General features: G+C 37.5%; 1 protein-coding gene across 1 annotated transcript in view; it reads left to right on the forward strand.

Annotated features, from left to right (window-relative positions):
* Positions 1-24,214, forward strand: part of prim2 (DNA primase subunit 2) — a 54,771-nt gene continuing 30,557 nt past the window's right edge. The window contains exons 1-8 of the mRNA XM_061910373.1: positions 1-108; positions 2,557-2,706; positions 4,792-4,904; positions 8,003-8,097; positions 8,176-8,296; positions 9,697-9,792; positions 16,847-16,984; positions 19,880-19,947. Of these exons, the coding sequence (XP_061766357.1) occupies positions 2,562-2,706; positions 4,792-4,904; positions 8,003-8,097; positions 8,176-8,296; positions 9,697-9,792; positions 16,847-16,984; positions 19,880-19,947 (776 nt within the window). The 5' untranslated portion in view covers positions 1-108; positions 2,557-2,561. The remainder of the gene's footprint in view (positions 109-2,556; positions 2,707-4,791; positions 4,905-8,002; positions 8,098-8,175; positions 8,297-9,696; positions 9,793-16,846; positions 16,985-19,879; positions 19,948-24,214) is intronic.

The raw sequence follows: 24,214 nt of genomic DNA on the forward strand, positions 1-24,214 counted from the left end.
TCCGGGTTTTGGCATGTCGTCACCGAGCAGACGCGTTTCTCGAACCGCCCACCACTGTTTGGCGGGATTCAAGCAGCAGGAAGAAGAAGCGACTCCATTATTTGCTCGGTAATTAACTTTAAAAACATTTATACCGAGAATGTTATGTACGTTGTATAGTGCTTAGCGCTGTTTTTGTGTTTGAGTTGTCGTATTCCTTGAAGCTAACGTACGAAGGCTGTCACCGTGTTTGTTGACCTAAATCTGTTTAGATTCAGGTTATGGCGTCCCAGCTGGCATTATGGCGTGTTTGTAACAACATTACATTAAGTTACAATAAATATGTGGCAGCCAAAGACTATTATGCTTTATTTCGATTGGCGCGGCTTATATGTTGGAGGGGAAACTTCTTGGGTACTAAATAATGCAAAGGGCTACCAGTTTGATACTCACTTAAATAAATTGCCAGGGATATCCATCTATTCATCTGCTTAACCGAGGTCGGGTCGCGGGGGCAGCAGCCTAAGCAGGGAAACCCAGACTTCCCTCTCCCCAGCCACTATGTCTAGCTCTTCCCGGGGGATCCCGAGGCGTTCCCAGGCCAGCCGGGAGACATAGTCTTCCCAAGGTGTCCTGGGTCTTCCTCGTGGCCTCCTACCGGTTGGACGTGCCCTAAACACCTCCCTAGGGAGGCGTTCGGGTGGAATCCTGACCAGATGCCCGAACTACCTCATCTGGCTCCTCTCGATGTGGAGGAGCAGCGGCTTTACTTTGAGTTCCTCCCGGATGGCAGACTTTCTCACCCTATCTCTAAGGCGGAGGAAACTCATTTCGGCCGCTTGTACCCGTGATCTTATCCTTTCGGTCATGACCCAAAGCTCATGACCTTAGGTGACTATTGGAACGTAGATCGACCGGTAAATTGAGAGTGAGCCAGAAATAGCCAATTTGCTCAATTTACCTTTAATAAATAAATCTATACATATGGGGGTTAGTGCGTCTGCCTCACAATACGAAGGTCCTGCAGTCCTGGGTTCAAATCCAGGCTCGGGATCTTTCTGTGTGGAGTTTGCATGTTCTCCCCGTGAATGCGTGGGTTCCCTCCGGGTACTCCGGCTTCCTCCCACTTCCAAAGACATGCACCTGGGGATAGGTTGATTGGCAACACTAAATTGGCCCTAGTGTGTGAATGTTGTCTGTCTATCTGTGTTGGCCCTGCGATGAGGTGGCGACTTGTCCATGGCGTACCCCGCCTTCCGCCCGATTGTAGCTGAGATAGGCGCCAGCGCCCCCCGCGACCCCAAAAGGGAATAAGCGGTAGAAAATGGATGGATGGATGGATATACATTATATTAAAAAAATGTGTATTTCTGTCCGTCATTCCGTCGTACTTTTTTTTCCTTTTTCGGAAGTTTTTTTGTAGAGAATAAATGATGTAAAAAACACTTAATTGAACGGTTTAAAAGAGGAGAAAACAGGAAAAAAATTAAAATAAAATTTTGAAACAGTTTATCTTCAATATCGACTCTTTAAAATTCAGAAAAAAAGAAGCGACAAACTAGCTAATTCAAATCTTTTAGAAAAAATTTGAAAAATTATTTATGGAACATCATTAGTAATTTTTCCTGATTAAGATTAATTTTAGAATTTTGATGACATATTTTAAATAGGTTAAAATCCAATCTGCATTTTGTTAGAATATATAACAAATTGGACGAAGCTTTATTTCTAACAAAGACAAATCCTTATTTCTTCTAGATTTTCCAGAACCAAAATTTTCAAAGAAATTCAAAAGACTTTGAAATAAGATTCAAATTTGATTCTACAGATTTTCTTTATTTGCCAGAATATTTTTTGGGGAATTATAATCATAATAAGTTTGAAGAAATATTTCACAAATATTCTTTGTCGAAAAAACAAGCTATAATGAAGAATTAAATTAAAATGTATTTATTATTCTTTACAATAAAAAAAATAAAATTACTCGAACATTGATTTAAATTGTCAGGAAAGAAGAGGAAGAAATTTAAAAGGTAAAAAGGTATATGTGTTTAAAAATCCTAAAATCATTTTTGAGGTTGTATTTTTCTCTAAAATTGTCTTTCTGAAAGTTATAAGAAGCAAAGTAAAATAAATAAATGAATTTATTTAAACAAGTGAAGACCAAGTCTTTAAAATATTTTCTTGGATTTTCAAATTCTATTTGAGTTTTGTCTCTCTTAGAATTAAAAATGTCGCTAGCTCGCTAGTAAATAAATACAATTTAAAAAATAGAGGCAGCTCACTGGTAAGTGCTGCTATTTGAGCTATTTTTAGAACAGGCCAGTGGGCTACTCATCTGGTCCTTACGGGCTACCTGGTGCCCGCGGGCACCGCGTTGGTGACCCCTGTTATAGATCAATGCACCTGTCAATGTCTCCATGTAGTTCTGCACCACTGCAACTTCAATCACATTAAGGCCAGTTCTACTTTAACGTGCAAACCAATTCCTCTCTTCAAATGTGTTTATTTACTTTTGGTAGTTAGTGCAATTAAAGGTTAACTGGTTGTACTGTATAAATAACATTACATTTTCAGGCAACATGCAGTTTTCCAGCAGAAGGAACAAGTGTGCTCCAAATCCGCAGACTGAGCTCTACGGACAGCCTCTGCATTTCTATGGACAGCCTCCTCTTGAAAACATCTCTCTTACAGAATTTGAGACATTTGCAGTGGAAAGATTGAAACGTAAGACTTGCAAATGGGCATAATGTTCCTCTACTGCAGGGGTGTCAAACTCATTTTAGATGGTGGGCCATATGGATTAAAATCTACTTCCAAGTGGGCCGGACTGATAAAATCACCGCAAGATAACTTAAAAATAAAGACAACGTCAGATTGTTTTCTTTGTTTAGAAATAGAACAATCACATTCTGAAAATGTAAAAATCATAATGTTTTTGTTTTTTCACTTACATGTTGCGGTTAATAGTGTTCTATCTTTATTTGTTGTTATTTATATTTTCTGAATACATTTTGTGATAATGTTCACCAGTAAACTCATTGTTGTTCATTTTCAATGTATCAAGATACAACAATTATACCAAAATCAAATTACAGTATTTTATTTATGTAGTTCGATCATTTTCCTCAACTGATGTACTAACATCATGTGGTTTATTTTGTACATATGTAGCAGCATCTACAACAGTGGTTCTTAACCTCGGAGGTACCAAACCCCATTAGTTTCATTTGCACATTCAACGAACCCTTCTTAGTGAAACATTTATATATATACATTTTTAATTCAAGACAAAGTTATGTGTTTTTGGTAACAGTATGGAGAACATATTCTAAATAACAAAGACCTAATTTAGAGGTTTTTGGACACTATGGGAACATATTCTAAGTAACGAAGACTTAATTCAGAGTTATTTGGTTAGGGTTAGGGCCAGGGTTAGAGGGTTAGTGTTATAATGAGGCCATGCTGAATAAGGCATTAATAAGTACTTAATAATGACTAGTTAAGAGCCAATAAGTTACTAATTTTCATTTTAATAAGCAACAATAATTAATGGTGAATATGTTCCCCATACTAAAGTGTTACCATGTTTTTTTTTTACTGGTGCACAAAGTGAGCCGTGCATTAACATCACCTTGTTTAAAGAACAAAACCAACATAGAGCATAAACCAGGGGTCGGGAACCATTTTGGCTGAGAGAGCCATGAAAGCCAAATATTTTAAAAACGTATTTCCGTGAGAGCCATATCATATTTTGTTAATACTTTGATATAGGGAACATATTCACCATTAATCAGTTGCTTATTAACATGCAAATTTGTAACATATTGGCTCTTTATTAGTCATTTTTAAGTACTTATTAATGCCTTTTTCTGCATGGCCTTATTTTACAAGCAGTAAGCCATTAACTAAGAGTCTTCCCCCAATAAGCTCAGAATTATTGCTTATTAATAACCCTAACCCTTATATGGTCCCCTAGTGTCCAAATAACTCTTAATTAAGTCTTTGTTACTTAGAGTATGTTTCCCATACTAAAGTGTTACCAATATTTTTCAACACTGAATACAACTAAATGTGTGCATTTTTAAGTTGGACTAACAATTTTAGAGTATAATAAGTCTCTTATTTTTTTAATAACATTGTTATTCTGAAGCTAACAAATAATAAATAAAATACTTCTTACCATAAATGCGACTTCTTGGATTGATGGAATAAAATGCATGAGAATGTTTTTAATTTTGAACGTTATTTTTAACCCTGTGATTACCAGCGGAATCATTAATTACTCATCGTGTTAAGCAATGTCATTTAAGATTTATTTGAGAGCCAGATGCAGTCATCAAAAGAGCCACATCTGGCTCTAGAGACGCAGGTTCCCTACCCCTGGCATAAACTCACAACAAATGACACACCTGCAAACTCACAACAAATGACACACCTGCAAATCAGTGTTACTTCTGCTGTTGCCGTATCTGTAATACGCCGATAGGGAGACGTTTTTATTGAGACAATGAGTCGGGTGTGTTTTGACCTCTGCCAGACCCCTGAGGCCGACTCACCGAACCCCAAGGGTTCGATCGAACCCAGGTTAAGAACCACTGATCTACAAAGATACAAATAATTGCTACTGCGACATCCGGTGGACACATTTAGAACAGCTGTTTCTTTCATTAAAAAATTGTCATTTTAATTTTTATACTTGGCGAACTCATCCGACAGGGCCGGTTAAAACCTGTTTCCGGGTCGTACGTTTGACACCCTGCTCTACTGTGTAATTCTTTCTCTGCCGCTCATCTTTTATTGTCACTGCAGTCTTGAAGACGGTTGAGAATTTGGGTGTGAGCTACGTCAAACTCTCTGAGCAGTACATCAAGAAACTGGATATTGAGTTCAAAAACCTGAACTTTCCTTACAGAGCAGATGTTGTGAGTATATGTTTGGCACTAACATACAACATAAAAGGGAACCTATGATAATATTAATTTACATTTAACGCACTTCACAATAATACTCAATCCACGTCTTTTATGTGGTAAGCCAATCCCTGTAAGTACACTAACATGACCGTGACACACACAACTGCTTTTTACACAAACTAAGGACATTGATAATAATAATATTAATACATTTTATTTATAAGGCGCCTTTCTGGGCACTCAAGGACACCGTACAAAATCAAAACAATAAAATCAAATTGGATAAAAACAACAATAATAACAAATATAGATAAGGTAGGATGATTACAAAGAATAAGCAGTCTGGAATAGGTGTGTTTTGAGTCCTGACTTGAAGAGGGATATTGAGTCCAAGTTGCGAAGGTCTGGTGGTAATGAGTTCCAAAGAAGTGGGGCAGAGCGGCTGAAAGCTCGGGCACCCATGGTGGACAGTTTAAATAAGGGGACAGTGAGATGGATGGATGAAGAGGATCTTAGGGAACGTGAGGGCGTGACGATACTAAGTTTTTGGGAGTTATAATTGATTATAAATTATCATGGAGACAACATGTAAATTATATAAAAACAAAAATATCAAAAACACTTGCTGTTTTGTATAAAACTAAATAATTACTTAATTATAATTCTTTGTTAACAATTTATTATACTTTGATACTTCCATACATGACATACTGTGTAGAACTCTGGGGAACCACTTTTAAAACCATAACTAATGATATTGTTTTGCTGCAAAAAAAAGCTGTACGGCTAATAAACAAAGCAGGATATTATGACCATACCCATCCATTATTTGTTAAATCAAAACTTATGAAATTTCAAGATATTGTTTATTATAAAATAACACAGATAATGTTCAAAGCAAAAATAAATACTCTTCCAGAAGGAATTCAAAAATACTTCTCTCTACAGACCAGCAAATACAATCTAAGAGATGAATCTAAGTTTATTTTACCAAAAGCAAGACTAATGGTTAAACGTAGATGTTTATCTGTTCTCGGTGTTAATTTGTGGAATTCTGTTGGTAAAGAAATAAAAATGAGTGTCTCAGTATTTAATTTCAAAAAGAACATGTCACAATGTATTTTAAAAAGTTATGTGAACTAGAAATGTATGTTAGTTTGGTTAAATGTTGTATTTAGAAGGTATGTATGTTTATCTATTTACAGAAAAGTGCATGTGTGTAAGTACATATTTTTGTATTGTTTGTTGGGGGGCAGCTTGAATGTGGATGCTGAATGACTATATTTCTTTTTGTGTTGCAGAATTATTAGAAAAGGTAACTTAATTGAATGTAAAAAATGTATGTTGGGCATATAAGCTTTTTTGCTTCTGCCTGTTTCAGTCATGTTATTCATTTTTTAATCGTGATCTATGTTTGAATATGTTTTTGTTAGACTGAAAATAAACTGAACTGAACTGAACATGGATCAGGTCAGAGAGATATGATGGAGGGAGGTTTTGGATGGCTTTGAAAGTGAGGAGAATTATTTTAATACGATGTGTGATGGGTAGCCAGTGGAGTTGCTGCAAAACAGGGGTGATGTGCTGGATTGAAGGGGTTCTGGTGATTGACTTTCAACTTTTTCTTGTGGTTAACACGACCGAGTTGTAATGTAGGAAAGGCATCGTCTTTCAGCAGCAGTTTATCGATTAAGCCAAACGACTGAAAATCGTCTCTAAGCTGTGTTTTCTTAGAACTTACAGAAGTGATAAAGGTTGGGTTGCACACTCCATGGGCTTTTAGTGGCGGATGGGGTTGTCATGATAATGGATAATAATGATATTTTCAGTATAACTCCCGACGACTAGTATTACCGTTTTAAAATTAAATTGATCGAAAAACCAAGATGAATAACCCCACTTTGTCGCTACCTCGTTAGCTGGCTTAAATGTTAACTTGAATCCAAGAAACATTAACGTCTTTCCCTAATTTTGAAACAACATACCGCAATACAAACTTGTATTAATGTCTGACTAAGATATTCAATCATGTACATTGAACCTACAGGCTGTGCTGTCTTAAACAGAGCTAGAACAGGGTGATTGATCTATAATCAAAGAAATACGACACAGGCAAAGGTGTTTTTTAAACGACTTTGTTAACACAGAATGAGGTGTCTACAACAGGAATTGAGCACGCGTGATTAAAGTTAAAGTACCAATGATTGTCACACACACACGAGGTGAGGCGAAATTATTCTCTGCAGATGTCGTATAAACCAAAAATGAAGCCAAGTGAACACTCAATTTTCCTTTATTAATAAATTGCATCAATCTTTATCATTTAAACATTTTTATAACTTTTACAAATTATAATTATAATATTTGTATATATATATATATATATATTTATATATATATATATATATGTGTGTGTATATATATATATATGTGTATATATATATATATACACACGTATATATATATATATATACACACACACACACACATATATATATATATTCATATATATATATATATACACATATATATATACATACACATATTTATATATGTGTATATATACACACACACACATATATATGTATGTATATATACATATATATATATATATATACATATATGTGTGAATATGTATGTATATATATGTATATGTATGGATATATGTGTGTGTGTTTATATGTATATGTATATGTATATATTTGTATGTGTATATATATACAGTATGTATGCATATATATATATATATATATATATATAGTATGTATGCATATATATATATATATATATAGTATGTATGCATATATATATATATATATATATATATATATATATATATCCATCCATCCATCCATTTTCTACCGCTTATTCCCTTTCGGGGTCGCGGGGGGCGCTGGCGCCTATCTCAGCTACAATCGGGCGGAAGGCGGGGTACACCCTGGACAAGTCGCCAGCTCATCGCAGGGCCAACACAGATAGACAGACAACAGTCACACTCACATTCACACACTAGGGCCAATTTAGTGTTGCCAATCAACCTATCTATACACAGTATATATAGTATCTTTTCTCTGCCATTTGACCACCATCGTCAATTTATTTTACAGGATGACAGAAAATCTCAGAGTGGGCCGAGTGAATATGAGAAACGCAGAAAGGACCACATCTCCCACTTCATTCTGAGACTTGCCTACTGCCAGACGTAAGTGAAACATTTTGTATGTGTGCTTTGTGACTAAACGATAACCAAAATGTTTTTATGTGGGATTACCCTGCACAGAGAGGATCTCAGAAGATGGTTCATCCAGCAGGAAGTGGATCTCTTCCGCTACCGCTTTAACGACCTGCATCCCAAATTAAAGCTGGAGTTCCTGCACAAAAATAATCTTCAGTATGATGCGGTAAGATATACAGTATTTATTTGCTTTTGTATTAATGGCTAAATAAGCATAGTTGTTTTATGTTATGTTTATTGTTACTTACAAAAACAGACCAAAAAAAACACCATCATTCACAACAGAGCTACTAGATGTCACCAGATGGCACTGTTTGACCAAAATGACAACCATTGGTCTTTTCTAATGGGTCCCATAAAATGCAGTGAGTTTATGCTCATAATGATAACACACTGTTTTGTTTTTTGAATAATATGGAAGTTAATTTAAACTTTATTCAACACATAATACAAACAGTCATGGTCAATAGACCATTCATTCCCTAAAGCAGGGGTCACCCCATTCATATATCGTGTATAACATTGTGGATTAAATTAAACTGCTCTTATAGGTATGTTTTTACTGTACAATTGCAAGGAGGAACTAGTGAATAAATATGGCCCGCGGGTTATGAACAAGGTCCATTTTTAAAAAGTGATGTAAGCCGGGTTTTGTAGTGTAGATCAGATCTTAAACCTAAAATATACATAAATTAACTCCCATGTCACTCAGAGTGTACGATGAACACACATTTAAAATACTCAAAATATTACAAACAATAATTAAATTAAACTATACCAAAAAGAGAACAACTCCTTGTGTGGGCTACTTTTCTAAGCCTTTTTTAAATTTGTCTCTCACACTTACATCACACATTACATTTGTCAAGCGCTCCAAAGCCAACCACACCACCCTCACAACAAAACATTCTGCCAGATTGCATTGAAATAAATAATATAATGAATATATATAGTACATACAGATATAATGAATGGATGACTATACTTACCTTTATCGATGTCGTTAATTTGCAGTCATATCTACCCTCTTTAATCCGTGATGTTGTTTTTGGGGTGCTTCTACATTCTTAAAATATTGTCCCAGGCTAGTCAGAAGGGATAACCTTCTCTTTGGAATCAATGGTCACTCTAGTTTTCATGAACATTAATAATCTTTATTTTTACTGTGATCAATCAATCAATTAATCAATCAATGTTTATTTATATAGCCCCAAATCACAAATGTCTCAAAGGACTGCACAAATCATTACGACTACGATAGTCAAGAAATAAAGAACATGTTGGCCAATTAAGCTTCTCTAAGCTTTTTATGATTTTCATATCATGTGAGACTTCTGCATGCAGGGAGATGTTACGAATTTCGTAAAAATTAACCAAAAAGTGTATGTACAATTATGTAGGATTAGTGTGTGTTGTGTCAATATTTATAGGTAAAATATGAAAAATATAAATGTTAAAATAAAAAATTATATTCAGGGAAACATTTTGCAGACCCAATAGGAATGGCCATCTCTCTGTTAAAGACCACTGCCCGAAAGCCTTTTTTTTTTTATTTCAACGTTTCAGATTACTGTCGAGGAGAAGCGGATGCTGCAGGATAAGCTTGTCAACTCCAGCTATGGCGTCAGTGGAATCACTGTGGAGGATCAAGACTTCTACAAAGTGAGTTTCTCCTCATCTCTCTCACCCACTCTGCCCACTTCTTGAGTGGTGCAGCATTCTTGACAGTAGAACATGAATTAATTTCTCAATTCAGGGTAACTTTTCAAGCCCTTGACACTCCTGCAGGGCAATAACAATCTCTGAACTTAGGTCTTTATACTGTTCAACTTTATTATTTATTGCTTTTTTTGGTTGCTGAATAAAAGAATATACAGTAGTGTCACGTGTAACCAATCAGCACATAAAGATGTGTGTTATTAATGGCAGTTGTTGCTGGAGGAGCAATCGCCATCATTGAAGCTCGACCCGCCACTGCTTGTTAAATATAACCAGTTAGTACAAAATCATAATCTGTAAATTAACACTTCTTGTGTTGCCTTTGATAAAATTATTATTACCTGACTCAGTAAATCCTTTAGAGGGGACATATGGTGATTTTTATCTACATTCAAAACATGTCTTTGTGGTTCAGATAATACGTTTTGGATATGCTTTGGGGTAAAAATTGCTGCATAGTCACTTTCCTAACCCGTTTTTTGAGTCTGCTTGCAAGATATTCGACTCCGGAGGTGTTCCCAGATTGCAGTGGTATTTTTGACAGCAGTTTTCAATATAGTTTTAGTCATAGTCTTTTGACGTAAATGTATTTTAGTTTTAATCATATTTCGGTCATCTAAATGGATTTGTTTTTAATTCTAGTTTTAGTTTATCACATTTCTCCAAATTTTAGGTGACTGGCTTTTCACAGTAAATGATCCCAACTAAAATATAACTCATATAGGATAAAGCATCTTTGAAGTTGTTGATACCTCTTTAAACATTGTTATTGCAATTACTGTACATTGTAAAAAAAATCCACATTGCATAACTTAGCATATACAGATGTATTTCAATAAATCTGAATATGCGGCATCTCATTATTTCAGAATCAATTCAGACTATTAGACTAATTTAAGCCTCAAAAAAATGTTCAGTTAATTTCCGAAAGTGCATTTAATAGAGTGTAGTATGGAACGGAGTAGACTGTACACCATTTTATTATGTAGTTGAGCCGGGTAGAGCTCGGTGCATGTTGGGGTACAACGTATTAGTTTCCTCTGAGCGGAGTGTAAAATGAAATTTTGCGTAGTGTGTACATAAATTGTATTAAAGTTCTACTGAAATGAGATTTTCTTATTTAAACGGGGATAGCAGGTCCATTCTATGTGTCATACTTGATCATTTCGCGATATTGCCATATTTTTGCTGAAAGGATTTAGTAGAGAACATCGACGATAAAGTTTGCAACTTTTGGTCGCTAATAAAAAAGCCTTGCCTTTACCGGAAGTAGCAGACGATGTGCGTGTGACGTCACGGGTTGTAGGGCTCCTCACATCCTCACATTGTTTACAATCATAGCTAGCAGCAGCTAGAGCTATTCGGACTGAGAAAGTGACAATTTCCCCATTAATTTGAGCGAGGATGAAAGATTCGTGGATGAGGAAATTTAGAGTGAAGGACTAGAAAGAAGAAAAAAAGGTAAAAAAAAAAAAGTAAAAAGGCGATTGCAGTGGGAGCGATTCAGATGTTATTAGACACATTTACTAAGATAATTCTGGAAATTCCCTTATCTGCCTATTGTGTTGCTAGTGTTTTAGTGAGCTTAAATAGTACCTGAAAGTCAGAGGAGTGTGGCCATGGGTTTATTGACGCCAGAGTCTCTGAGGGAAGTCACGGCAGCTGCAGCAGGACAAAAGCTCCGCTGATGTCTCCGGTAAGAGGCGACTTATCACCAAAATTTTCTCACCGAAAACTGCCGGTTGACATGTAATCGGGATCCATGTTTGCTTGACCGCTCTGATCAATAGTAAAGTTTCATCTTCGGGAATTTTAAACAAGGAAACACTGGCTGTGTTTTTGTGGCTAAAGGCTAAAAGCTTCCCACCTCCATCTTTCTACTTTGACTTCTCCATTATTAATTGAACAAATTGCAAAAGATTCAGCAACACAGATGTCCAGAATACTGTGTAATTATGCGATTTAAAGCATACTACTTATAGCTTGGATCGGGCTGGAAAATAATGTCCGCTTCAACTGGTGACGTCAAACACACACGTCATCATACGGGTCATCATACCGCAACGTTTTCAACACGACACTTAGCGGGAAATTTAAAATTGCAATTTAGTAAACTAAAAAGGTCGTATTGGCATGTGTTGCAATGTTAATATTTCATCATTGATACATAAACTATCAGACTGCGTGGTCGCTAGTAGTGGGTTTCAGTAGGCCTTAAAATAATTGTATTTTATTTAGTGATAAATAATGAAAATGGAACTTAAACATGTATTTGACGCTCAAATCTTAACATTAAGAATGTAATGAGAACTGCTATAATACGGTGTTGTGAAGTGAAGTAAAGTGAAATATATTTATATAGCGCTTTTCTCTAGTGACTCAAAGCGCTTTACATAGTGGAACCCAATATCTAAGTTACATTTAAACCAGTGTGGGTGGCACTGGGAGCAGGTGGGTAAAGCGTCTTGCCCAAGCACACTACGGCAGTGACTAGGATGGCGGAAGCGGGGATCAAAACAGGAACCCTCAAATTGCTGGCACAGCCGCTCTTCCATCCGAGCTATACCGCCCCATATTACATTATTTACTTACACAAAGTTGCATACATGAACTGTTTGCAATTTGGAGTGCATAACTTAGCGAAATCCTATTGTAACTATAATGTTCAATGCCATTGTAATTATTTTCTGTTCCATCATTAAAATTTAATGTTTACATTTTATCGTGTTGGTCTATTGTTTATTTAGACAATCTCCAAAGACATGCACCTGGGGATAGGTTGATTGGCGACACTAAATTGGCCCTATAGTGTGAGTGTGATTGTTGACTGTCTATCTGTGTTGGCCCTGCGATGAGATGGCGACTTGTCCAGGGTGTAAGCCACCTTCCGCCCGAATGCAGCTGAGCTAGGCTCCAGCACCCCCCGCGACCCCGAAAGAGACAAGCGGTATAAGATGGATGGATGGATGACCCAAAAAAAATTATCACTGATCTACTGTATAGTTTGTTTAAACAAATAAAAAATAAAACACTCAATGCCAGTGTACAGTGCATGAAAATATGTGTGCAAGTTTATGGTCATATAAAAAAAAAGATTTGTATTCTGTATTGTGTATAACTCCACTGAGTGTGCACAATAATTGGCTTCTTGGCCAATTTCCTGTGTAAACAGTATTATAAAAGTAACGTGTGTATATATATATATATATATATATATATATATATATATATATATATATATATATATATATATATGTCTCACAAAGCTGTCTTTTTTGTGTGTTAGCTTGAAAAATGAAAAAACTGCTCTTTTGTCTTGTAAGTTGTGCAATTAATAGCTGAGCAGTGTGCCGAGGGTGTCATTAAAGTGTACTGTACAGGTATACAATATGTATCGGTGTGTAAGCTCGGCTCAGCTTGCGGCATCATGATGTACTACAAAAGTAGTTTGGTTTTTTTAGTAAGTGTATATTTTTTGACCTGTATGTAGTATATACCGTATTTTCCGGAGTATAAGTCGCTCTGGAGTATAAGTTGCACCTGCCGAAAAGTAAAAAAAATATATGTCGCATTTTTGGGGGAAATTTATTTGATTAAATCCAACACCAAGATTAGACATTTGAAAGGCAATTTAAAATAAATAAAGAATATTGAACATCAGGCTGAATAAGTGTACGTTATATGACGCATAAATAACCAACTGAGAATGTGCCTGGTATGTTAACGTAACATATTATGGTAAGTCATTCAAATAACTATAACATATAGAACATGCTATACGTTTACCAAACAATCTGGCACTCCTAATCGCTAAATCCCATGAAATCTTATACGTCTAGTCTCTTATGTGAACGAGCTAAATAATATTCCATCCATCCATTTTCTACCGCTTATTTCCTTTGGGATCGCGGGGGGCGCTAGTGCCTATCTCAGCTGCGATCGGGCGGAAGGCTGGATACACCCTGGACAAGTTGCCAACACAGATAGACAGTCAACATTCACACTCACATTCACACACTTGGGCCAATTTAGTGTTGCCAATCAACCTATCCCCAGGTGCATGTCTTTGGAGGTAGGAGGAAGCCGGAGTCACGGGGAGAACATGCAAACTCCACACAGAAAGATCCCGAGCCCGGTATTGAACCCAGGGCTACTCAGGACCTTCGTATTGTGAGGCAGACGCACTAACCCCTCTGCCACCGTTCTGGCTAAATACTATTATTTGATATTTTACAATAATGTGTTAATAATTTCACACATACATGTAAGTCGCTCCTGAGTATAAGTCGCACCCCTGGCCAAACTATGAAAAAAACTACGACTTATAGTCCGAAAAATACGGTATTAAGCGGTTTTGCTCCTGCTCTATCATCTTTAATAGTTACAGCAGGGGTGCCCATTACGTCGATCGCTATCTACCAGTCGACCGCGGGGGATGTGTCAGTCGATCTCCAGCCAGGCTTTTAAAAAAAAATAGACCCAAAAATTAGTGATCATCAATCTTCACCAAGACGTCACTTAAATGACATTCACGGTACCGGAGGGTCTTGTGAGATGACGCTGGCTGCTGCAAGATCATTATTATGAAAATATGACAGAGAGGAAGGCGAGAAACACTTTTTATTTCAACAGACTTTCGCGCCGTACCTTCCGTCAAAACTCTAAAGGCCGACTGCACATTTCCTATCTTCACAATAAAAGCCCTGCTTCATGCTGCCTGCGCTAACTAAATACAGAGTCTCGGAAAACTGGCGTGCACAAGCGATCCCTCAGAAAGCTGGCGTGCACAAGTGATGTGTTACACATGCTTGTATTATCATTAAACACAATTAACTTGTTTACAAAAATGTCTCTTTCATAAATAAATAAATATAAATAATATATATAAATGAGGTAGATCCCCTCGACTTGGTCAATTGAAAAGTAGCTCGCCTGCAGAAAAAGTGTGGGCACCCCTGAGTTACAGTAATTCAGTACGGTATGAGTCATTTTGAAATATATTACAACATGCTATATATTGGGTTTTATAATAGTTATTTTTATTTGAGTTATTTAAAAATAAAATATTTTGATCAAAAGGTTTCAGTGTGTGTGCTCAAGTACTTTTTTGAGCACATTCAACAATGCAGCGATAATAATAACCCTGATAATTTTGGTCACGATAACTAAGATGTATAACTTTCACATCTCTAACATCTTGAAGTTGTCACTGCTTTTTTTTCCAGACATGGTCGAAAATAATCTTCATAAACAATAAGTCGATGCACACAGCATTAGGTAGATCTGCACACTATTCAGACTTTGCATAAAAAAGGCTGTTTTAGCAGCATTTATTTTACTGCATGTCCCACGTTGGTGTCACTATATTATATTATTGAGGCAAAACCGCATACAAGCTCATGGCAAAATACATGAACATTATGGTTTGACACTTTGGCATTTTTTAGTATCCAACATTGTAACAACATTTCCAAGTCAGGATCGACAAAATACATCGTATGTGCCAGGGTTTCGCTTATACTGCCAAGATACCTGTGGTGGTGGGGGCGTGGTTGTGGACGTGGTCACCATGACATTATTGAATGATTTGCTATGATAATATGTTATATTTCTTTAAAAAGGCAAAGAAAATGTATACCTATATTATACCGATATATTTTTTTATTTTTTTTACATATATAGATATGGGCAGCACGGTAGAACAGGGGTTAATGCATGTGCCTCTCAATACGAAGGTCCTGAGTTGTCCTGGGTTCAATCCCGGGCTCGGGATCTTTTTGTGTGGAGTTTGCATGTTCTCCCCGTGACTGCGTGAGTTCCCTCAGGGTACTCCGGCTTCCTCCCACCGACAAAGACATGCACCTGGGGATAGGTTGATTGGCAAGTTTTTTTCAATTGTCGAGAGACTTTTGATTAGTTTTTTATTAAAAACAACTAGCTGTCCCTCTGTCTCTGACGAAAGAGGCGTGCAACAGCGAACATGACGTCACACTTGCTTTGCGCTGTTGCTCCAGTTGAACTTTCTCTTCTTTAAAACTGCCACTGTCTTCTTAATATTTGCGCATTTTGTAGATAGCTCTCCGCTGGTTTATCTGGCATATATAAAAATCACATCCACATCGCAGACGTACTGACAACGCTCCAGACAGTTACAATGGTGTGCATTTTGTTTACATAAGGTTTTGGCTGCGCGGTTTTCGGTGATCGTCTTTTTCCGGTAGTCAAATTTTCGGTACAACACTTGTCATTGATGCTTAAGTAATAGGCTATATATATCATTTCATTCTGTAACGACCAGCTGGTCCAAATGTTTTATGTTTGTTTGGTTTGGATTAGTGCATCTTTCTCACAATACGAAGTTCCTGCAGTCCTGGGTTCAAATCCAGGCTCGGGATCTTTCTGTGTGGAGTTTGCATGTTCTCCCCGTGAATGCGTGGGTTCCCTCCGGGTACTCCGGCTTCCTCCCACTTCCAAAGATATGCACCTGGGGATAGGTTGATTGGCAACACTAAATTGGCCCTAGTGTGTGAATGTGAGTGTGAATGTTGTCTGTCTATCTGTGTTGGCCCTGCGATGAGGTGGCGACTTGTCCAGGGTGTACCCCGCCTTCCACCCGATTGTAGCTGAGATAGGTGCCAGCGCCCCTTGCGACCCCGTAAGGGACAAGCGGTAGAAAATGGATGGATGGATGGGTTTGGATTTGATCTCAGTCTTTTAAATAAAATGTAAAAGTAACGTCAGACTTTGTGTGATTTCTTCTGGGGGCTACAATTATTGTATTACTTTTCTTTGTTTTCAAGTAAAAAAATATATATTTTCAAGGTGTGGCGGTTATAAAAATTCTGTGGTGGCATGCCACGTTCAAGTACATTAAGGTGAAACCCTGGGTCCCTTTTAAACTGTGAATGGCATCATGAAAGTATAATGAATAAGTTGTCTTTAATTAAGTCCATCAACATTTTAAAGCTCTGGTCCTTCATATTTCTCTGTTTTTGAGGTGCCTTTCCAAGATGCTCTGGATCTGGTCCGAACCAGGAAAGTGTACCTAAAAGCGGGCTACGTGTACGTCCCACACCAGGACATTGTCACCATTGTGCTAAATGATTTTCGCACAAGGCTGTCTAAAGCTCTTGCGGTAAGTGTGAAACTTTGCAATGTTTGACTTAACAATTAAGTTGTAGAAGGACGGGTGCCAAAATTGATATGATAAACAAGAGATGCATGCTAATAAATTGACACATTACACAATGGTAGGTGAGTTAACAGAACCTGCACTGGCTCCTCTCCTGTAGAATGTTTACAATTAAGGTGGTTGTATGTGTTATTCTCTGTACTGCAGTGCCGCGTCACTGTCCTGGGGGCTTGTGAAAAAACACAGGGTTCAAATGAGGGAAACAGGAATGCACACATGATATCTGCAGGGTAGGCCAAGCATAGCAAGTGTTTAGCCCCCCCAGATACAATATTCTATCTATGCTTTTTGTTGTAGACACACTGAATATCCTCAGGCACAAGCAGCATCATACAACATGATGTTTTTGGGGGCGCTGGAGGCTTTTTCTCTAACACATGTAAGGAGACAACCACGGTCCATTTTTGTTGTGGTTATGGGGAACTGGAACGCAAACACAGGAAACACCTTTTTAGATTACTGAATAGGTATACTACTACTCTTGGGGCACTGTTCAGCAATCAGGTTCATGGGCCTCATGTATTTCTTGGATTCAAAATGGCACCACGTTTGGCTTATTGAATACGACTGCTGGTCAAGCCATCATCATCGTTTCTCAATTTTTACTAGGCGCCGTTTAGTCTTTTAAAAAAAAAAAAAAAGCCCTATGCCTGTTGTTTTTGGTCTGTACGAACCGTTAAAATCACAAAAAGGATGAAAGTTTTTTTCAGAGTTCCTCGAGAGGTAATCTAGATTGGTAGAAGAGTGCAAGATTTTATGAAAAAAGATGACATACACGTCAGTATAAGGGAAGAGGTTTGAAGAATGCACAAGTTTGCAGTAACCACTCCGTTAAAGGTTGGTTTGATATACTTTTAATGTTTAGTGCTTGCCATTTAAGTATTATCTTGATATTATTTGAATTTCTTTAGACACATTTATGCTACAAGTGTTCAGTTAAGCACCAACTCAGCAAGTCTAAATAAAAAAATCAAATGTGAGCAGCTATTTTACCAAAAGCAACAATCACATATGAAGCTTTCAGCACAAACATAATGTTGACATCTATAGTTATATTTTGATAAAGACAGTGAAAAATGCTTACTTGCAAATGGCGCGTGCAACGGCAAGGGCAGGCAATTAACATGACTGTAGACACAAAGTTAAATTATGAAATGCAACCTTACCCGAGCAAAAAGGATGCATATTTATCCGGGGCAGTCTTTATACCAATGTCCTTGACCCAGCCACACACAAAGAAGTTGTAGGAGATTTCATCGGTTTTGTCGTGTATAATGATATCTGGAGCACGTGATAGTTTGATATGTTTGGGAACTCCACCGACGAATAATCCTTTATCACTCGACAAATATGTATGTACATTTAAAAAAAAAATTAAGTAATTGCAATGTTAGATTTTCTGCTTTGCAGGAATGTATAGGCAGGCCCCTTGTGTGCATTGATGCTTACTTTAAAACAGCCATTTTAGCTTGGTTGACCACCACTTGTTTTCACTTCCGGGAAGAAATCACTTGCCGGAATACAAGCAATTAAGACATGGATGGATTTCCTACTGAAATATGGTATAAAAATGGTCCCCAAGTAACGCGCACAAACATGGGTTGTACTTGTATAGCGCTTTTCTACCTTCAAGGTACTTAAAGCGCTTTGACACTACTTCCGCATTTACCCATTCACACACTCATTCACACACTGATGGAGGGAGCTGCCATGCAAGGCGCTAACCAGCACCCATCAGGAGCAAGGGTGAAGTGTCTTGCTCAGGACACAACGGACGTGACGAGGTTGGTACCAGGTGGGGATTGAACCAGGGACGCTCGGGTTGCGCACGGCCACTCTTCCCCACTGCGCCACGCCGTTTAATACATATTCAGATGTATTAAAGTGTGCACATGCATTAATCCAACCAGATTTATTTTGTACATCCTAACTTGGAATTTAACGCTAACGTTGGAGTGGATGGGTCACTCTTTGACCACGCCCCCATTTAGGGGGGTCAAATGCAGAGGACAAATTTCACCACACCTAGTGTGTGTGTGACAATCATTGAATCATTTGTACTTTAACTTAATCTGATGGTCATTTTTACAACACATTTCGGACAACATTACGTAACAACCCATAAAAACAAGCCAAGTTGACCGCCATTACAATTTTTACACACAATGTACAAAAAGGGTAGAAAACAGTTTTTTACAAAGCAATGAAGGTGGCAAGAGTCGAACATTCATCGCCAATTACTGCTGTTATTTGCTAAAGTGGGCAGCACATCCTTGTCATGGGACTTGTGGCCCTCTTTTTCAAATAGGAAAAGCAAATGAGAAACCAAAATGCCTGCACCATCAAGTGTAAAGTCCTCTATTGGGAACACAGACAGAGTGACCGGTGCAGAAAATGTACCACTCTTCAAGCTTGAAGCCTCCTGCTCTGTATGAAGCATTTTGTGGCAATATGTGCAATACTTGACCCTCTATTGGCTTTTGATTTGAGTTTGACACATTCATTAAATAGTATCTGTGTTTCCCACAAGGATCTACTGTATAGACCCTGGGAGGATTCATAGGGTTAGGTAATCAATTAATTACTACCAGGTCACAGTGAAATCCAGAAAGTGATTCCCATTTCAACAAACTGTAGGATTTTCATATCCGCATGTTTTGCGTGCCAGTTTTTGTGAAAAAAAAAAAAAAAAGCCGAGCTGCAAATCCATGTTTTTGTGTTGTAATTAATGCTCTCCGCGGTACTTAATCTTTACACTCAACCCGCCGTGTTGGGTTGTTCTCATCCTTCGACCCACCCTGTTTACCATTACTCAAGCGATGCCAATCTCTCCTGCAGCTGACGGCTCGCTCGCTACCGGCGGTGCATTCTGATGAACGGCTCCAGCCGCTCCTTAACCACCTCAGGTAAGCAGCAGGTTTCATAACTTTTAGCTGACCATTTCCTTCCTCCCCAAAAGGGATCTGCTTTGGAATTGATTCTTGGCACTTAGTGGCAATCTGGGCCGTGCAAGTGCTGATGTATTATACATTGTATTCACAAAAAGAGTCAAGTTAAGTAGCTTTTGTAGAAGCACACACAAATAGGAATGGGGAGTGAATTTTGGACTTTTATAGGCCCTGACCAAAATCCTTAGGTATTACTGGGTGCCGAGTCACGTAAAATCAAACATTAACATTAGGATACCTTTTGTTGCACGTGAAGTCACGTTGCAGATTTGGCACCTTTTTCAGTACTTAGCAGGGAAACAAGTACTATGACTGGACTCAGCTTGACTCTGCTTATAAGTAATTTTCTATGCCAACTAAAATAGCGTGCCTGATAGAAAGCACTCAAAAGTAAGATTTCGCTTTTCAAAATGTGCGAAGTCGATACCAATTTATATTGGATAAGCCAAAGACATGCCACCAAGTAGCACTGGCAATTTTACATGGCGATTTCAACACTTCCAAATTTGGAAATGAAAACTACAACTTAGTTTTTCCACTGTAGAGTCGGTTGTCTAATTCAAAAAAAATTTTCAAATACGATTTCTAACGTGAATGCAAGCTGACCTGTATGTGGTAGCGATGTAACGGTATCAAAATCTCACGGTACAATGTTACCTTGGTATTCAGGCCGCAGTAAGATATTATTGTGGTATAGGTCCAAAAAAAGATCTAAAAACGCCATAGTGTGTCAAATGAAGATGTCAGAAATGTTTAGACTATACATTCTTACTGTCATTAAACACAAACCTAATCCTAAAATTTTGTAATCATATTTATTGCTACAAACATGTATTTTTAGGTGCAATTCCCTGTTTCAAGAACATATTTAAACAAATCTTGCAGTTGTGTCTTTAAAATGACAATGTAAACATCCAGTGTTAAACAATAATGTTCACTTCACTGTCTTTCAACTTTTACTTTCTGAAAAGCAGTGTCCTCCACAGTGGACATGTATACTTATAATGTAATAATGGCTTCCCTTTGATTGATTGATTGATACTTTTATTAGTAGATTGCACAGTACAGTACATATTCCGTACAATTGACCACTAAATGGTAACACCTGAATACGTTTTTCAAGTTTTTTAAGTCGGGGTCCACGTTAATCAATTCATGGCTTCAAATATCTTTTCTGGGTGACTATTTATGATGTGGCGACTTGTCCAGGATGCTTCCTTTTGCCCTGGCGCATCTCAATGGGCTCCGGTAACCTAGTGACAACGAGAAAGATAAGCAGCGCAAAATGGTTGGATGGATTGACAATTCATCAAGTAGTATTTACAGTTTACTCATATTTCCTGCAGTGTAGACTTTTTGGTTTGATTGATTGATTGATACTTTTATTAGTAGATTGCACAGTTCAGTACATATTCCGTACAATTGACCTCTAAATGGTAACACCCGAATAAGTTTTTCAACTTGTTTAAGTCGGGGTCCACATAAATCAATTCATGGTGGTTTCCCCCGTGCGGTGTAACATGATCAGGAGGCTGTGTAGCCTTGGAAACGCTCGAAAATAATGTAGTGCTTTTTGCTTTGCAAAACGCAGACTTTCTTACCTTCGCCAAAGAGTTAGTTTTTTTTAGCAACATGACTCAAAAAGTTTTGGATTTTGATTTTGATGAAATGTCCAAAAACAACAATTATTTTAATCTACTACGAACGCATTTCACTTCCTGCTTACAGTGTTCTTTACCCATCTTGCCGGTTTCGCGCTGTGCAGAGGATTCTGGGAGATGTAGTTTATTTCAGACCCGGTAAACGTTAATGCGCCAGGGAAAAACTACACACCATGTTTTTGTTTGATACTCTCACGGTATTATTGTGAAGACATTAAAACTGAAATACCGTGGTATCTAAGGGGTGGGCGATATGGCCTTTTCTTAATGTCTCGATATTTTTAGGCCATATCGCAATACACGATATATATCTTGATAATTTGCATTAGCTTTGAATTAACACTTGATACATATAATCACAGCAGTATGATGATTCTATGTGTCTACATTAAAAAATGATTGTGCATACTGCATTAATATATACTAATATATTAATATATAAATTTCATGCAGAGAAGGAAATCACAAATCAATTGACCAAAACTGTATTTATTAAACAGTTATTAGCAGGTGACTTTTCAAATGATGCTACATATTAGCAGTAATGCTACTTCTGGTAGCAACGCTTGTGCCCCACACTTTACAAATTATGGTTGTCTATTCGACATCTTCCCGCCAGAAGCCGAACCACCGCCAGACGATGGACCCCCTTCTGTTTTTCTTGGGAATTAGTTCTTCATTTGTTGCCAGATTCGCACCTTCTTTCTCTCGTATTACCACTCGCATGGCTTCGCTAACATCACAGCTAACATTACCCATGCTGCTACCTCTCTGCTCCGCGAGGGCGTATACGTATGTGAGGTATGACGTGACAGTATATGACGTATGTAAGAAAGTGCGCGTAAGTCTGTGAGAAGGAGACACAAGAAGGAGTGGGAAGAGCCTGTAGTGTAATGCCCGCAGCTAAAAGCAACTGTGTGAGAACGTATACTCGAATATCACGATATAGTCATTTTCTATATCGCACAGAGACAAACCCTCGATATATCGCGTGTATCGATATATCGCCCAGCCCTATGGTATCTACAATACCATTACACCCCTAGTATGCGAAAATGACGTGGCGTTGCACACACTCACGTGTTTACGTAAGTAAACTGGGCTTCAACTTCAGGCAGAGCGATACAGCAAAAAAACTATCATGATGAATTTTTTCATATAATTCGATCTTGATTAATATCACAATTTTCTTTTCTTTTTTTTATTAAAGTCGGATTGTCCCGTGCAGGCTTATACAGAGTACTGTTGCATCCCTGATGTTTGTTACTACAGTATGTTGTTACAGACATTTCCACCTAGTTTGAGCAAAGTAATATGCTAACAGCTGACAACTGTCATACATATGTTTGTGTTTACTAGGGGTGCAAAAGTACAGGTAACCCATGCTACGTCCTTACCTCGGTTTTAGGGCCTCGATTTTGCTTCTTTTACAGTATGCTTGTGGGGGACAACTTTTTTTTCCTCTTAAAAGCTATTTTGTCCTTCCACTTGTCATCACAAACCTAATTCTACAGTAAACAAAGTATGAGTGGTGTATTAATACTACAAGACTTTTATTTCAAGTTAACATTTACGAAACAAAACTTTCAAATAGTAAATTATTATTTGTATTCTTTGTTTAATTGTATTTATCAGTGCTTCTCACCGGTGCTTTGGCATACAACAAGCGGTGACCCAGATTGTGGAGTTTTTTTAAAGCTCAAATTCTGTATGTTATATTTAATAAAACTACAATAAAGTGCAGTCTGGATTTGAGGCACAGTACAAATATTCTGTACTTTTGTGTGTGTTAATGTGTAATACTAGATGTTAAACAAAAAAATAGATTTAGTTTTTTTTCATTCTAACAATTAACATTACACATGAACACAGACAGAAGTACAGAATATTTGTATAGTGTTGATTCCCAGGCAACCTACCTACCGTATTATTCCAAACGTAAAGGTACCCATCCCTGCACAAAATAACTATTTTTCCATGAATCAAACTACAGTATGAATGGCATGTTCTCAAAGCACCTAGTCAAACTTCACTTTCGCTTAATCAATGAAAAAGCAATATTCAATAGTTGTTCAAAGACTTCTTCTAAAAAAAACCCCAACTTCAACAACTCTACAGAACCACTCAGAATATAGCGAGGGTGTAATTTTTGTGATAAAGGGAAGCACATTTATTGAATGGAGGAAGTCATGTCGGCTCATTGTCATGATGAGATTTAGTGAGCAGCTGGTTGGCTTTTTGGTGGGCAGGCCCCTAATCTCTGATGGCGAAGCACAATGTGATGAGAGTCACTGCTGCTGGCAAATGCCAAAACCAACTGATATTGATTCATTGCTTATAAGGTCGTGGGTCTTTTTAAGATTTTAGACAAGGTTAATGTGGCAGCCCCTGCAGTTACGAGCAGCACTCAGGATTCTCAAGGAAAATCCTAGTACTTTTCTCACCAAAATGATTGTCATTTAACTTTTAATATAACGTTGAACTTTAACAAGACTACAAAACAAACAACAGATGGGAAATGATTCTAACCTCTAATAAAGCAACTTTTGATTGAACCTTTTTTT

The sequence above is a fragment of the Nerophis ophidion genome, linkage group LG09, assembly GCF_033978795.1.
Source record: "Nerophis ophidion isolate RoL-2023_Sa linkage group LG09, RoL_Noph_v1.0, whole genome shotgun sequence".
NCBI lineage: Eukaryota > Metazoa > Chordata > Actinopteri > Syngnathiformes > Syngnathidae > Nerophis > Nerophis ophidion.